Source organism: Monodelphis domestica, chromosome 1, assembly GCF_027887165.1.
Source record: "Monodelphis domestica isolate mMonDom1 chromosome 1, mMonDom1.pri, whole genome shotgun sequence".
In the NCBI taxonomy this organism is placed as follows: Eukaryota; Metazoa; Chordata; class Mammalia; order Didelphimorphia; family Didelphidae; genus Monodelphis; species Monodelphis domestica.
The window spans coordinates 352,005,574-352,019,874 of record NC_077227.1 but is presented as its reverse complement, the minus strand read 5'-3'; the positions used below and the strand labels follow the sequence as shown (position 1 = coordinate 352,019,874).

Sequence of the window (14,301 nt, the reverse complement as noted above, 5' to 3'; positions counted from 1 at the left end):
TCTGGCCTTCCTAGCTATGTGACACTAGGCAAGTCATTTAACCCCAGTTGCCTAGTCCTTACTGCTCTTTTGCGTTAGAATTAATATTTACTATTGATTTTAAGAGAGAAGGTATGCATTGTTGTTGGGTTGGTGTTTTTTTTTTTAAGTTAGTTAATGCCTTAGAAAAATACTTCTTTTTTTCTATATTAAACTAAGGGGGAAAAGGTTGTCAGCTGGAGCAAGAGTGGTCTAATAGCAACAAGAGTAGCACAGAAAAGGGACATCATCCCATACTATTAGGACTAGCCATTTGATGAAGGATATCAGAATGAAGCAAGAATGGGGAAAGACCCAGACAAGAATGATCATGTTTCCTTCCATACTATGAGCTTTGTTTTCACACACCTCTAGGGATAGTTGATATGCTTAGTTCATAGGCCCACTCTATTACATCAGGTGTAGATGCCACATCATGCTTTTCATCTCATTCAGTTATCTATCCTGGCCATCTCTTTGCCATCTGTTCCGCTTCACCTTCCTCTGGATCACTGACTTCCTGAGATCACTCCTTGGGTGATTTAATCAATTCAGCTTTGGAACTACCCATCGAAAGCAAACATTTACATGGGACCATGCTGCTGGATGGGGAGTCAGGCTATACAAATACAAATGGGCCACACTACCTGCCTAACCTCAGACCACAGAGCATGCTTCATATCCCAGCCACCCATCCCTTCCAGCTCTCTCCTTGTATTTGCCCTCCCAATGCCTCTTCTCCACCTTTGGACTTCCTCACATTTAATCTACTGAGCTTTGAAACTCTTGCCATGGGGCCCTGCTGCCCTGATTGGGGAGATTCTGTTTGTCCAGTTCCAGACCCTTGACCACAATGCTTCCCAAACTTATCTTCTGGACATGCTACTGCAGGTATATAGACCAGGTATATATATATATATATACATACATACATACTCTTCCCTAACTCTTCCATTTATTCTAGGTAATTAAATCTATTCTTTCTGGGAAATGATATGTCAATTGATTATCCTCTAGCTCTCTTTACCGTCCCTGTGGTTTCATAAATGAAAACATTCTTGTCTGGAAATAAAACACTCCCTTATATATGTGACCTCCTTGAGAGCAAGGACTGTCTTTTGGCTCTTTGCATCCCCAGTGCTTAGCACAAGGCTCATATTATGTGTATATATATTGGACATTTAATAAATGCTTGTTGACTAACTGATGATATGTGTGCCTCCCTCTACTATTAAGCTTCTTGAGGCCAGGGACTTTCTCATATTTGTATTTGTATCACCAGCATTTAGAATGTAAAAATGTGGTTAAGAAGTCTTTTTATTTATTTCATTAGTGTGGTATAATGAAGCACTTAGGTTTGGAGTAAGCATACCTGGATTTGCATCCCAGCTCTACTGCTTACTTTGTGACCTTGGACAAGTTACTTCTCTCTCCGCCTCAGTTTCCTTGTCTGTAAAGTGAAAATGTTTGAACCAGACAATATTGAAGGTCCTGCATAATTCTAGATTCTATGATTCCCTTTTGAAATCTTAAGAGGAAAAATGCTAGTTGGTTCATATGTAGAATGAGGTGGAGGTTGAGGAGAGGTCCTCAGTTTTTGGTTCTTTTTGTTTTTCTTCTTGTTCTTACTATCCTCCCTATCTCCCCACCCCAGGCTAGTTTGGGATTTCCCTATGCTGCAGCTATGAGATAAGATTTCTATGCCTTCTAACTCAGTCATTAACACAGACCCCAGATTTTCCAAGGAAGAGTATTAGAGCTTAAAGACACCCCCTCCCTCCCGCTCCAGTGCCACCTAAAACATTCTTTTATTTTGTTCTATTTTGTTCTCTTGGTGTCCGAACTGTAGTCAAAGAGCTGGGTGACAGTTATTTATTTTGTTTTGTTTTAACTTAATTTTTTAAAATGTATTTGTTTATTTGTTATATTAAAATTCTCAGGTATCTCCTACCCCTCCCCTCTCTGCACTGGAGGAAACATTATTTGATCAAAATAAATGTATCTATAAAACTATCTTTCTTGTTTCTATTTGTGATTTCTTTTTCTGGAGGTGGACATATACAAATTGTTCTTTTAAAAACAAAGAAACAAAGAAACAAAAAATCACATTACCTTTCATCTTAGAATCAATGTGTATTGATTCCAAGGCAGAAGAGAGCAGCAAGGGCTAGGCAATGGGGATTAAGTGACTTGCCTAGGGTCACACAGCTAGGAAGTGTCTGAGGCCAGATTTGAACCCAGGGCCTCTGGTCTCTAGTCCTGGCTCACAAATCACTGAACTACCAAATGCCCCACAAGTTGTTTTTTCAAACAATATTTTAGTTGCTGTATATAATGCTCCCTTTTCTGCTCATTTTGCCCTTCCTAATTTCATGTAGGTCTTCCCATGTTGTTTTTTAAATTAACTAGCTCATCATTTCCTCTTGTGCAGCAGCATTTGTTTACCATCACATGCCACAATTTGGTTGGTGACAGGATTGCAACGGGTACCTCTTTTTACCTCTACTATAGATCCTTTATCTAAGGGATCAGAGTACACCTTGACACTAACAGGCTCTTGTTTTTCTCTCCTTTCATCCTCAGAGGACTTCAAGCCTTGATCCATCTGTTTAAAGCAAATATCGGCACAGGTCTTCTGGGGCTGCCCCTGGCCATCAAGAATGCAGGCATCATAGTAAGTGAGGAGCTAAGAAAACTGGACCTGTTCTCACCACTTTGGGGGGAGATAGAGGGTTTCCAAGACTTTGGTGATCCTTTGAAAGCTTTTGGAGAAATGTTTCACAAGCTCAACTTTGTTTACTAGAATCAGCAATCACAAAGAATACTCTTAGCTCCCCAGAAATGCCTTCTTCCAATGCATCAGTGCAGTGAGGAGATTAGTGTGAGCCCCCTCAGATCTCCAGTGAAACACAAACCCTAGCATAACCTAGCTTAAGCCTAGAGGTAGCACTTTGAATTCAGGCAAGGTAATGAGGCTTTTCATTTGGAGAAGGATCAGCCTTAGTTACTTTGAGTTCATCATTTAGTGTAATGGAATCAAAGGTCACAGCAATTTTTTTTTTAATCTTTGCCCTCTGTCTTAGAAGAGATATTAAATATTGGTTCCCAGACAGAAGAGTGGCAAGGGTTAGGCAATTCAAGATAATTGACTTGCCCAGGGTCACACAGCTAGGAAATATCTGAGGTCAGATATAAACCCAGGACCTCCCATCTCTAGGCCTGGCTCTCAATCCACTGAGCCACTCAGCTGCTCTTCCCCCCCCCCCCGCCCCCCATAGCAATTCTTAAAGATGCAAAGACATCTGCCTTCATAAAAGATGTGTGCTCACTGATAAAATTGTAGTTCCTTCAAATTTTCAAGCAAATAAAACTTTTATAAATTTTTATTTATGATCTCATTTTTCCCCTTAGAAAAACCCTATGAGGGTGGTGGTATAAAGATTATTTTCATTTTACAAAGGTAGGAGCTGTGGCTTAGAGAGGTGAAGGGACTTACGGAGTGTTACTGAGGGATTTAGTGTCTGAGCCCAACCATGAATACATAGATCTCCTGATAGGAGTATACCCACTGATGAAACCTCTGATCCATCAAGTTTGCAAGCAAATAATAACCCCTTATACAAAGCACTTTTGTGTCTGTCCCCTCATTTTATACTCAGAAAATCTTTGTGAAAGTGGTGGTATAAATATGAATATTACCATTTTACAAAGGTGGGAGGTGAGGCTCAGAGAGTTCAAGGGAGTCAGTGAATGTTATGGAGGGATTTAGTGATAGAGACATAACTCATCCACAGATCTTGTGACTCCGAAGCCTGTGCTTTTCCATGAATCATTCTGCTTATCAAGTGAAATGAGACTGATAGAATCAAGACTTCTGCTGCAAGATAATCTAAAGAACTCAGCCTACCATACCCTAGCTTGGGGCTTCCTTGCCTATAACGATAATAGCACATATTTCTAAATCACTTTAAAATTCAAAGCATGTCCACCATAATTCAAGGAAGGGGCCATTGCACCCATGTTATAAATGAGAAAAAGGATTCTTTTTTTTTTTTTAATTTTTAAATGAATCTGAAGTATACCTGAATTCTTCAAGGATGCATGACTTTTGGGTGTAGGAATACTCTACACCTATTAATTCAATTCAGCAAATGTTTATTAATATGCAGTACAAGTTTACTGCAAAAGACTATAAGTATGCTCAGGGGATAGAGAACCAGGTTTGAAGATGAGAGGTCCTGGGTTCAAATCTGACCTCAGACATTTCCTATCTGTGTGATCCCAGGCAAGTCATTTAACCACCATTTCCTAACTGTTACTGCTCTTCTGCCTTAGAACTGATACTTAATAACAATTCTAAGAGAAGGTAAAAAAATAAGACTCAGTGAAAGTGTTCACCTTCTTTAACAAGAGGGAGTTTCCTCATGTATGTGTTCCTTATGTCAATGATATCAAAGGTTTAGTTTGTGTTTAAAATGTAGCTCTCTAATTTTAGCAATTTTGATTAGGGAAATACCTGTAGGATGAAGGATTCTTCACCTCAGTCTAGTTTTCTTTTCACCACACTGAGCTGCCTCTAATAGTTTTGCATTTTCATGTTTTGATCTGTTTCAAACATGCAGAGAATACCAGTGACCAAAAGAGTCTGTGCCCAACCTCCGAAGTCCTTAGGACAGATCCCTCGTTCCCTCTTGTTTGAAAGAGACCACCTTGGTTCTCAGATTTGTCATTGTTCTCTAGGGCACAAGATGGGATTTAGAATTTATGAAAATTCAGTCAGCTAGCATTTATTAAGCATCTACCACGTTAGAGGCCCTGTGCCAAATGCTAGAGATACAAAAAGAGGCAAAAACCACCACCACCACCAATAACAAAAAACCCAAGGGACTCATAGGCTAAAGGAGAGAAAAATCCAAACAACGATGTACATAACCCCCCCTCCAAAATTACACACACACACACACACACACACACACACACACACACACACACACACACACACACACACACACGATAAATTAGGAGTAGTCTCTGAGAGAAGAGAGAAGACACTAAGATTAAGGAAGACTTGGAAAGGATTCTTACATAAGGTGAAAAATTAGCTGAGACTTCAAGGAAGCCAGGGAAGCCAGGAAGTGAAGATGAAGGAGAAAAGAAAAAAAACTTCCCTGAAGGAGTGTTGGGTTGGAGGAGCAATAAGTGGGTCCAGTATCACTAGATCACAAGGTAGTAGGGGAACAAAGTTTAAGGAGATTGGGAAGGGAGGGGTGGTTTAGTGGTATGGTGAATTGAGAGTCTGACCTGGAGACAGGATTATTTGGGTTCAAATATGGCCTCATACACTTCTTAGCTGTGTGACCTTGGGCAAGTCACTTAACCCTGATTGCCTAACTCTTACTGGGCTTTTAACTTAGAATTGATATTTAGTATCAATTCGAAGAAGGTAGGAAAGTTTTGGTAGAAGGGGGCCAAGTTTTTGGGTCGTATAGAAGAAGTTATATTTGATCCTGAAGATAATGGGGAGCCACCGAGGTTTATTGAATAGGAGAGTAATACAGTCGCCCTTGTTTTTAGGAAAACTAGTTTGAAGTTCGGGTCCCAACCGCCTCCCTGCACCCGCACTTCTCTTGCTCCGACTGCCCGCACCAGCCAAACTTGATGTGACCCCAGCCCAAGACGGCCGCTGCCCCACTCACAGCTCCGCACGCCTCCCCCACCCTGCTCCACCCTTCACTCCAGGGAATTCACCTGCCGCTGATCATCCTCCCACCCCCCAACTCCACTCCACTCCAATCGCGCGCGGCGCCGCTCTCCTCCCCCTCCTCTTGCCTCTCTCCCTCCCTCCTCTTCAACCCCTTCCCGCACCAGGAGCCACCTGAAGCCGGATAGCGAGCACAGCACGCGCACCAGCTAGGCTCTGGCCTGGGCTGCAGCTTAGAAGAGGAGGTCCGGATGCTGTCTGTCAGTGTTCTCCTTGTAGACATCAAACCAAGAAAATTCCATCTTCTCTTCCGGTCATTTAAGAAGTATGAAGGGTCACTGATCAAACTCACATCAAAACAGCCAGTAGGTTTTGTGACTTTTGACAGCCATACTGGGGCAGAAGCAGCCAAAAATGCACTGAATGGCATTTGTTTTGACTCGGAGAATCCACAAACCTTAGGGTTAGAGCTTGCCAAGGCCAGCACTAAAATGACAAAGAGCAAACAGATGGCAACCCCAAATCCCACTAACATTTACCCCGTCCTCGGTGGGATCCCTATGACCAGACAGAAGCTTCTCTGATCCCTGCTTCCCCAGAGGCCTGGGCCCCTTTCCCATTGCACACTACTGAGCTGCTGCTGCTGCTGCTGCCCTGCAAGCCTAGGTTAGCATTGGAAGCTCGGACCCTAACACTTCATCTCCGCTGGAGATCCTACCCTTCTCTTAAAATAAGAATCCTCTAATAAGGAAAAAGACCTGTACAAAAATATTCATAGCTGCACTCTTTGTGGTGGCAAAAAACTGGAAAATGAGGGGATGCCCATCAATTGGGGAATGGCTGAACAAACTGTGGTATATGTTGGTGATGGAATACTATTGTGCTAAAAGGAATAATAAAGTGGAGGAATTCCATGGAGACTGGAACAACCTCCAGGAAGTGATGCAGAGTGAGAGGAGCAGAACCAGGAGAACATTGTACACAGAGACTGATATACTGTGGTACAATCAAATGTAATGGACTTCTCTACTAGCAGCAATGCAATGATCCAGGACAATTGTGAGGGACTTATGAAAAAGAACACTATCCACATCCAGAGAAAGAACTGTGGGAGTAGAAACACAGAAGGAAAACAACTGCTTGATCATATAGTTCGATGAGTATATGATTGGGAATGTAGACGCTAAATGATCACTCTAGTGCAAATATTAATAATATGGAAATAGGTCTTGATCAATGACACATGTAAAACCCTTGTTGGCTACAGGAGGGGGGTGTGAGGAGGGGAGGGAAAGAACATAAATTATGTAACCATGGGAAAATATTCTATATTAAATAATTAAATAATTTTTTTAAAAAACCCTCTCCTCCCACCCTTTCAACAAAAAAAAAACATCTTTAAGTAGAATGATACAACATAACAGGATGCCATTCTATAGCTACTGCCCACCACTTGTCTCCCCCAAAAGAAGGAAATACCTATTTTGCTTTTCATTTCCCAGAGAGCCATCCCTTATAATAAAGAGAGCAAGTGGGAAAAAAAAAAAAAGACTAGTTTGATGGATTGGAATGGGGAGAGATTTGAGGTGGGGGACTAACCAGTAGACTATAGCAAAAACTGGGCACCAAGGTAGTGGTAATTTCAGAAGAGAAAAAGAAGCATATCTGAGAGATGTTACAAAGGTAGAAATGACAAAACTTGGTCATTGATAGAATATAGAGTGGAGGGTGAAAGAGAGTAATGAGTCAAGGCTAACACATAGGTTGCAAGCTTGAGTGACTGGGAAGATGGTAGTACCCTTGACAATAATAGAGAACTGAAAGAATGGTGGGTTTGAAGGGGAAAATAATGAGATAATTAATGCAGAGCATTTTCTGTCTTTACTATTCCTCTTTTCATTACTCACTATGTCACCCTCTCCAGAGTCATGTTTTAAGAGTTTGATCTTCGGCAGCCAGAGTTGGATTTTGATCATTTTACAAATGAAATCTGTCCTTCCTCTCCCCATCTTTTTCCCCCAGGTGGGACCTCTCAGTTTGCTGGTGTTAGGTATCATGGTTATACACTGTATGGGCATCCTGGTGAAGTGTGCTCACCACTTCTGCCACAGGTAAGACATGCCTCTCCCTTTTCTTAAATGAAAAAAAAAAGTGAGGTACAGCCAGGTAGTACAGTGGATAGAGCACCAGACCTAGAGTTGGGAGGATATGGGTTTGAATCTGTCCCTTGCCACTTCCTAGCTGTGTGATCCTGAACAAGTCACTTAACCCTAATTGACTAACCCTTTCTGCTCTTCTGTCTTGAAATTGATACTAACACAGAAAGTAAGGTTTTTTTTTAAGTGACTAAAATGTCCATAATCTTGGACCAGAAGCTGCTAGATATATATAACCTAAGAAAGTCAGTGATAGAATAAGGGTTTCATATACATCAGAATAGCTATAACAGCACTTTTAATAGTAATAAATAATTGGAAATATAGTCAATGCTCATTGATTGGGGAATGGCTTGACAAGTTATAATAAATATAATACAGTTATAATACAATAATAATATATAATAATGTTATGTAATTGTAATATACCATAAGAATGGAGTAATGAAAACAGGAAAGCATGGGAAAGCATCTATGAACTGATGCAAGAGTGAGGTAAGCAGATCGAGGAAAGCAACTTATACTAAGACTACAACAATATAATTGAAATGACAAAACAATAGAAATTGAGGGCAGTGAAATTTCAGGTGAGCAGGATTATCTCCAAAGAAATTGTCTATGCATGAAGAAGGCTGTTTATAATGGCAGACTTTTTCAATGTGTGTGCTGGGGTTATTGAGCTGGGGTTTTTTTTCTTTAGTCTTTGTTTTGAAGAATGGTTCTCTGAGGTGCTGGATAGGATACATTGGTGAATATAGGTGACATATAAAATAAAATTGTTAATAAAATGTACTTAAATGAAAAGAACAGTCAAACTAAGAACTTGGAATATAGAGTTTGTGGTGGAATGGTCATTAGGATGAAATAGTACAAGGTAAGATAGGAGAATTTTAGGGCAGGACCAGGTAAGATTAGATATATAAGATCTGGTTTAGTTCATTTTTATATATGAAGCATTCAGATGTAAAAAGGTTTGGTTACTAGCCTAAGGTCACACTTGGGAGGTAGGCAATAAGACCTCCAACCAAGCCTAGATTTTAGTATTACCTTTCCACTTAGCAGCTATGTGGCCTGTCTCCTTATTTTTCAAAAAATGAAATTGAAGTCCAGGGAGAAAAGAAGCATGTCCAAAGTCACATGAGTCAGGGACAAAACTGGAAATAAACATCGAAGTCTTCCAATTCCTGTGTTCTCTCTACTATACCAGCTTCAGCCTAATTGTGAATTAAGTGAATGTTTTCTTCCTGGGTTCACTGATCATTCATTTGATGATTCATTCATTAACTGACTGACCTTATGAAAATGGCTACACTCACATGTACACTCATATATATAGTGTAATTCTACCAATGCAAAAAGGGTAGTTTGGTGGTACAATAGATAAGTAGATAAATAGATAATGTAGATAAGAGACTCCATCCAGTACTGGAGTCAGGAAGATTCATCTTCTTAGGTTTGTAACTAGCCTCAGACACTTATTAGCTGTGTGATCCTGGGAAAATCAATTAATCATCTTTGCCTCAGTTTCCTCATCTGTCATGAACTGGAGAAGAAAATGGCAAACCATACCAGTCTTTGCCAAGAAAACTCCAAATGGGGTCACAAAGAGTTGGAGATGACTCAACAAAATGACCAGTGCAACGCTTCCCTCAAGACAACTGGAATCAATATCACACTTCATTCTCCTAAGTACCTTCTAAACATTTCCCTTTTATCTTTATTTGTCAAAGTCAATTTGATGCCTCTGGGAAGAGAGATCTAATTTATATTTTGCATAATACATAGTATTCTGAAAAAAAGGGGTGTTGTTTGGTTTTTTTTTTTTTGATGGTGCTTGCTTTATTCCTTTCAGTATGTTTCCATATTATGTTATCTCCTTTGATCCATGTGAGCTCAACAGGGCAAGAATTGTAATTCCAATTTGACAGATGAGAAAATTGAGGTTTAGAAAGGTTGAGCAACTTTCCCAAAGCTCTACGGCTAATTAGTTTAATTTACTTTCCATTAGAATTAAACTCCTTTGAAAAGTTATCTACCCACAGATGCCTCTGCTTCGCTCATTCCTTAATTCCTGCAATCTAGTTTTCAACCTCATCAGTCTCCTGAAATTACTCACTCCAAAATGAACAATGATCTCTCAATTGCCAAAGATGATGTTCTTTTCTCAGTCCTGATCTTTTTTTTTTTTCATCCTTACCTTCCATCTTGGAATCAATACTGTGTTTATTGGTTTCAAGGCAGAAGAGCTGTAAGGACTAGGCAAAGGGTGTTAAGTGACTTCCCCAGGGTCACAGGTCTAGGAAGTATCTGAGGCCAGATTTTAACCCAGAACCTCCCATCTCTTGGCCAGGCTCTCAATCCAATGAGTCACTTAACTGTTAATTTTCCTAACTTTTTTTGACTTGTCTGCTATTTGGCACACTTTTGACCACTCTCTCTCCTGGCTCTCTCTCTCTCTGTTCTTTGCTCATGACATTCCGTATCCCACCTCACTACCTTTGCTCTGGCCATCCCCCAGGCTTGAAATGAAATTCTTTATTACCTCTTTCTCAGAGCCCCTCTTTTCCTAAAGAGTTGCATCATCTTCTACATGAAGTCTTTTTTGATCCCTGCAATTGCTAGCACTCTCCCTCCCAAATCTCCATGTCTTGATTTGAAGTACCTTGTTTGCATGTATGCAATTTGTTACCTTTATATTTTTTGCTGCATATATTTTTGCATTTACTTGTCTCCCTCATTAGAATGTAAGTACAGTTTGTACAGGGACTGTTCCATTCTTTGCACTAGTATTCCTAGTGACTTGCACATAATAGGTGCTTAATAAATACTGCTTGAATGTTGATTGGTCTAGAAAGGGGTTACAGAAGTCATCTAGACCAAACCCTACTAAGAACAGGGATCACCACAGCTAGGTGGCTCAATATATAGAATGCCAGGCCTGGAGAAGGGAGATCCTGGGTTCAAATCTGACCTCAGACACTTCCTAGCTGGTTGACCTTGGGCAAGTCACTTAATCATTCTTCTGCTTTGGATTCAATATTTAGTATTGATTCTAAGACAAAAGGTAAGGGTTTAAAAAAAAACACCCAGAGATCTCTATGACAGCCCTGAGAGTTACCCAAACTCTGAATACTTTGAGAAAATGGTATGGTCACTACCTCCCAAGGCACTCTTTTCCACTGTTCAGGAGCAATGAGCTTCACTACCCTGGGATTGTTATCCTCATTTTACAGTTGAGGCAACTGAGCAGAGGTTAGTGATTTCCCCAGGATCACACAAATTATAAATGTCTGAGGTGAGATTTGATTTCAACTACTCCTGGCTCCAAGTTCAGCACACTATCTGCTAATTTTTAACTCTTCTAGAGAAACAGTATGGTGCAGTGAATAGTTTTGGACTTGGAATAAGAAAGTACTGGGTTTGAATCTCACTTGGCCCCCCTGAGCCTCAGTAGTTAAAAAAATCAAATCCTTTCTTGGATTTAGCATAGATGAAGATGGTAAGGGCTCAAGGAATGAATTACTTACCAATTGATGCAACAATTCTCACCAATACTTTCATGAAATCTACTGATTAAACTATGTTCTCTGTCTCTCTGTCTATCTATTCTTGATCACACTGGTCTTTTACTCATTATTATCTTATGGCTTTTAAAACTACTTTTTACCAAGTGCATAGACATACCCTTGCTTAGAACAGAATTATTTTATCCTCTTGTATCTCCTTCATTATACAATTAGCTCTGTTACTATCTTGTAATTAGACAGCAGTACCATTCCTTGATGCCAATTAGAACTATTTTGACTATCACGAATAGTGATAGTGATGATGACTCTATTCCTTGCCATTGGCTTCTCTCCAGGGCAGTCACACTCAGTTGGTTTTGCTTCTGATGGACAGCTGGCTTACTTCCTGTGAACTGTTTGTGCTAGTTTTTCTTTCTTCTTCTTTTTTTAAATCCTTACTTTATGACATAATCAGTACTAAGTATTGGTTCCAAGGCAGAAGAGTGATAAGGGCTAGACAATGGGGGTCAAGTGACTTGCTCATGGTCAAACAATTAGGAAGTACCTGAGGACAGATTTGAATCCAGGACTTTCCATCTCCAGGTTTACTGAACTACCTAGCTACTCCCTTTTTTTCTTAAAGGGAGAGAGTAGAAAGGACAGACCAAAATACAGTTATTCTTTCCATATCACAACTTTCCCCACTGAAATTTCATTATATTGCCCGGTCAGCATAAGAAAATAAGTGGAAATTTTTGGAGAGTTTTGTGGAAGCAGACATTTCAAGACCAGCAGATGACACACAAAAAAAAAAATGCTTAGAAACTCAAAAGTGCATAATTAGCCAAATTTTATAATAAGATACTGTAAATACTCCACAAAAGAAAATAGAAAAAAAATTGGACATTCTCCGGTATGAAAGGAGCACCAAAAGTTTTATGCAGATTTTCTAGACCACACCCCTAATCTCTGCTGTGGAAGGGATTAATGTAATTATAACAGCAGTAACAGCTGACAGCTCTAAAACATTTTACAGTTCATTATGTGCTCTTCTCATGATAACCCTATAAAATAGTCAATGCAAGTATTATTATCCCCATTTTAGAAATGAAGAAGTAGAGACTCAGGAAAGGTGCAGTGATTTTCCTTTGGTTTATATAGCTTGTAAGAGGTAGAACTAGAATTCCAGTCTAGGTGTCCTGACTTTATATTCAGTGCTTTCCCTTTACAAAATATTGCTTCTTATGACCTTGGTATTCACATATATTATCTAGAATTCCAATTTTTGCTCTATCTAAAACGGCAGTTCTTAAAAGCTATAGAAGCCCTCACTCAAAAAAGTCCAAGCTCTGGACTATTAAGTCATTTGATACCTTCATTTATTCACTTAAGAAACATTTATATAGCCCCAATTCTCCTCACCCTCTTAGAATTCCTTGATTACTTCAAAATTCTGCTCATGCATCACTTTCTACATGAAGTCTTTCCTCTCCCTGGACAGTAGTAATACTGTCCTCTCTTCCAAATAATTTTGTCTTTATTGATGTTGTCTTCACTTATTTATGTGCATATTGGGTTCCTTTGATAAAATGTAAGCTCTGGGGCAGCTAGGTGGCTCAGGGATTGAGAGCCACACGTGAATATGGAAGGTCCTGGTTCAAATCTGGCCTCAGACACTTAGCTATGTGACCCTGGGTAAGCCATTTAATGCTAATGGTCTAGCCCTTTACCACTCTTCTGTATTGGAACTGATACTTAGGATCCATTCTAAGACAGAAAGTAAGGGTTAAAAAAAAAAAGAATGTAAACTTGAGGTTACTGGTTCCTTTTTGGTTTGGGCCCTCTTGCACCTAAAAGAGTGACTGGATTGGTTGATTGATGTCGATTACTGTGTTATATACTTTTTAGTTGCCTTCAATCATTTTTCAGTCATGTCCAACTCTTCAGGGCCCCATTTGAGGTTTTCTTGAAAAAGATACTGAAATAGTGTTGAGCTCATTTTTATAGATGAAGAAACTGAGGCAAGCTGGATTAAGTGATTTGCCCAGGGTCACACAATCTGAGGCCAGATTTGAATTTACGAGGTTATGAACTTATGAAGTAGGAATTCAATGGGCAAAGAAGAGGAGAAATAATATTTTTGACACTAGGAAAAGGATGAGCAAAGTAATAAAGGCAGGAAATGTTCAAGGGACAGAGAATTGTGTGGTCTGGCTAGAATATCCATATGTGTAGTATATACAAAGAAGATTCATTACCACCTACAGAGGCTCCTGTGGCTGCTCTCTTCTTTTTCCTCTCTTTTCTGCCTATATCCATAAAAACCCTCAATTCAAGTCCAGCCAGACTTACTAACCCAGATACCCTGCTCAAACTCACACCTCCAGGTTTCCAGTTTGGAGAGATAATATGCTTCTGTTTCTGCTGCATCTTTCCCATATTGACTTTTCCCTCTTTCATCTTGGGACCCAGGAAGGTTGGAACCTGGAACTGCTAATATTTCTTTCCTCCTAAGCCTGACGAACTACTACCTCCTTCTCCCTTAATGTTTCAGGGTGACTGTCTACCAAAAAAATAATAATACATAAGTAAAATCATTGACTTGCTTCTTTTATCATGGACAACCCAAACATCAGTCTAGCTTGAGTCAATTTTACCACTGCCCAATCCTTGTCCCTCTGGAATTTCTGCTCTCTCATAAATGAGTCTCCTCTCATCCTATAGATTTTTCTTTTCAAACTCAGAGAATGAGAATTTGAGAGTGAAAAGGGACCTCAGCAGACATTTAATCTGACCATTGTCACTATCATATACCTAACAAGTGGCCATCCAAACTTTGCTTTAAAGACATCCAGTTTAGGAGAGCCCATGACCACCTGCAGTAGCCCATTACACTGGAACAAGTCTCAGTTGTTAGAAG

General features: G+C 39.8%; 1 protein-coding gene across 8 annotated transcripts in view; it reads left to right on the top strand.

Moving 5' to 3' along the window:
- Positions 1–14,301, top strand: part of LOC100029463 (proton-coupled amino acid transporter 1-like) — a 91,894-nt gene that overhangs the window by 33,809 nt on the left and 43,784 nt on the right. For 4 of the 8 annotated variants that reach the window (XM_007473903.2, XM_007473902.2, XM_056811488.1 and 1 more), the window contains exons 3-4: positions 2,602–2,692; positions 7,742–7,830. In XM_007473903.2, the coding sequence (XP_007473965.1) occupies positions 2,602–2,692; positions 7,742–7,830 (180 nt within the window). Of the gene's footprint in view, positions 1–2,601; positions 2,693–6,479; positions 7,831–14,301 lie in introns of those variants that run through there. The other 4 variants (XM_007473907.2, XM_007473906.2, XM_056811485.1 and 1 more) reach the window with 2 other exon arrangements.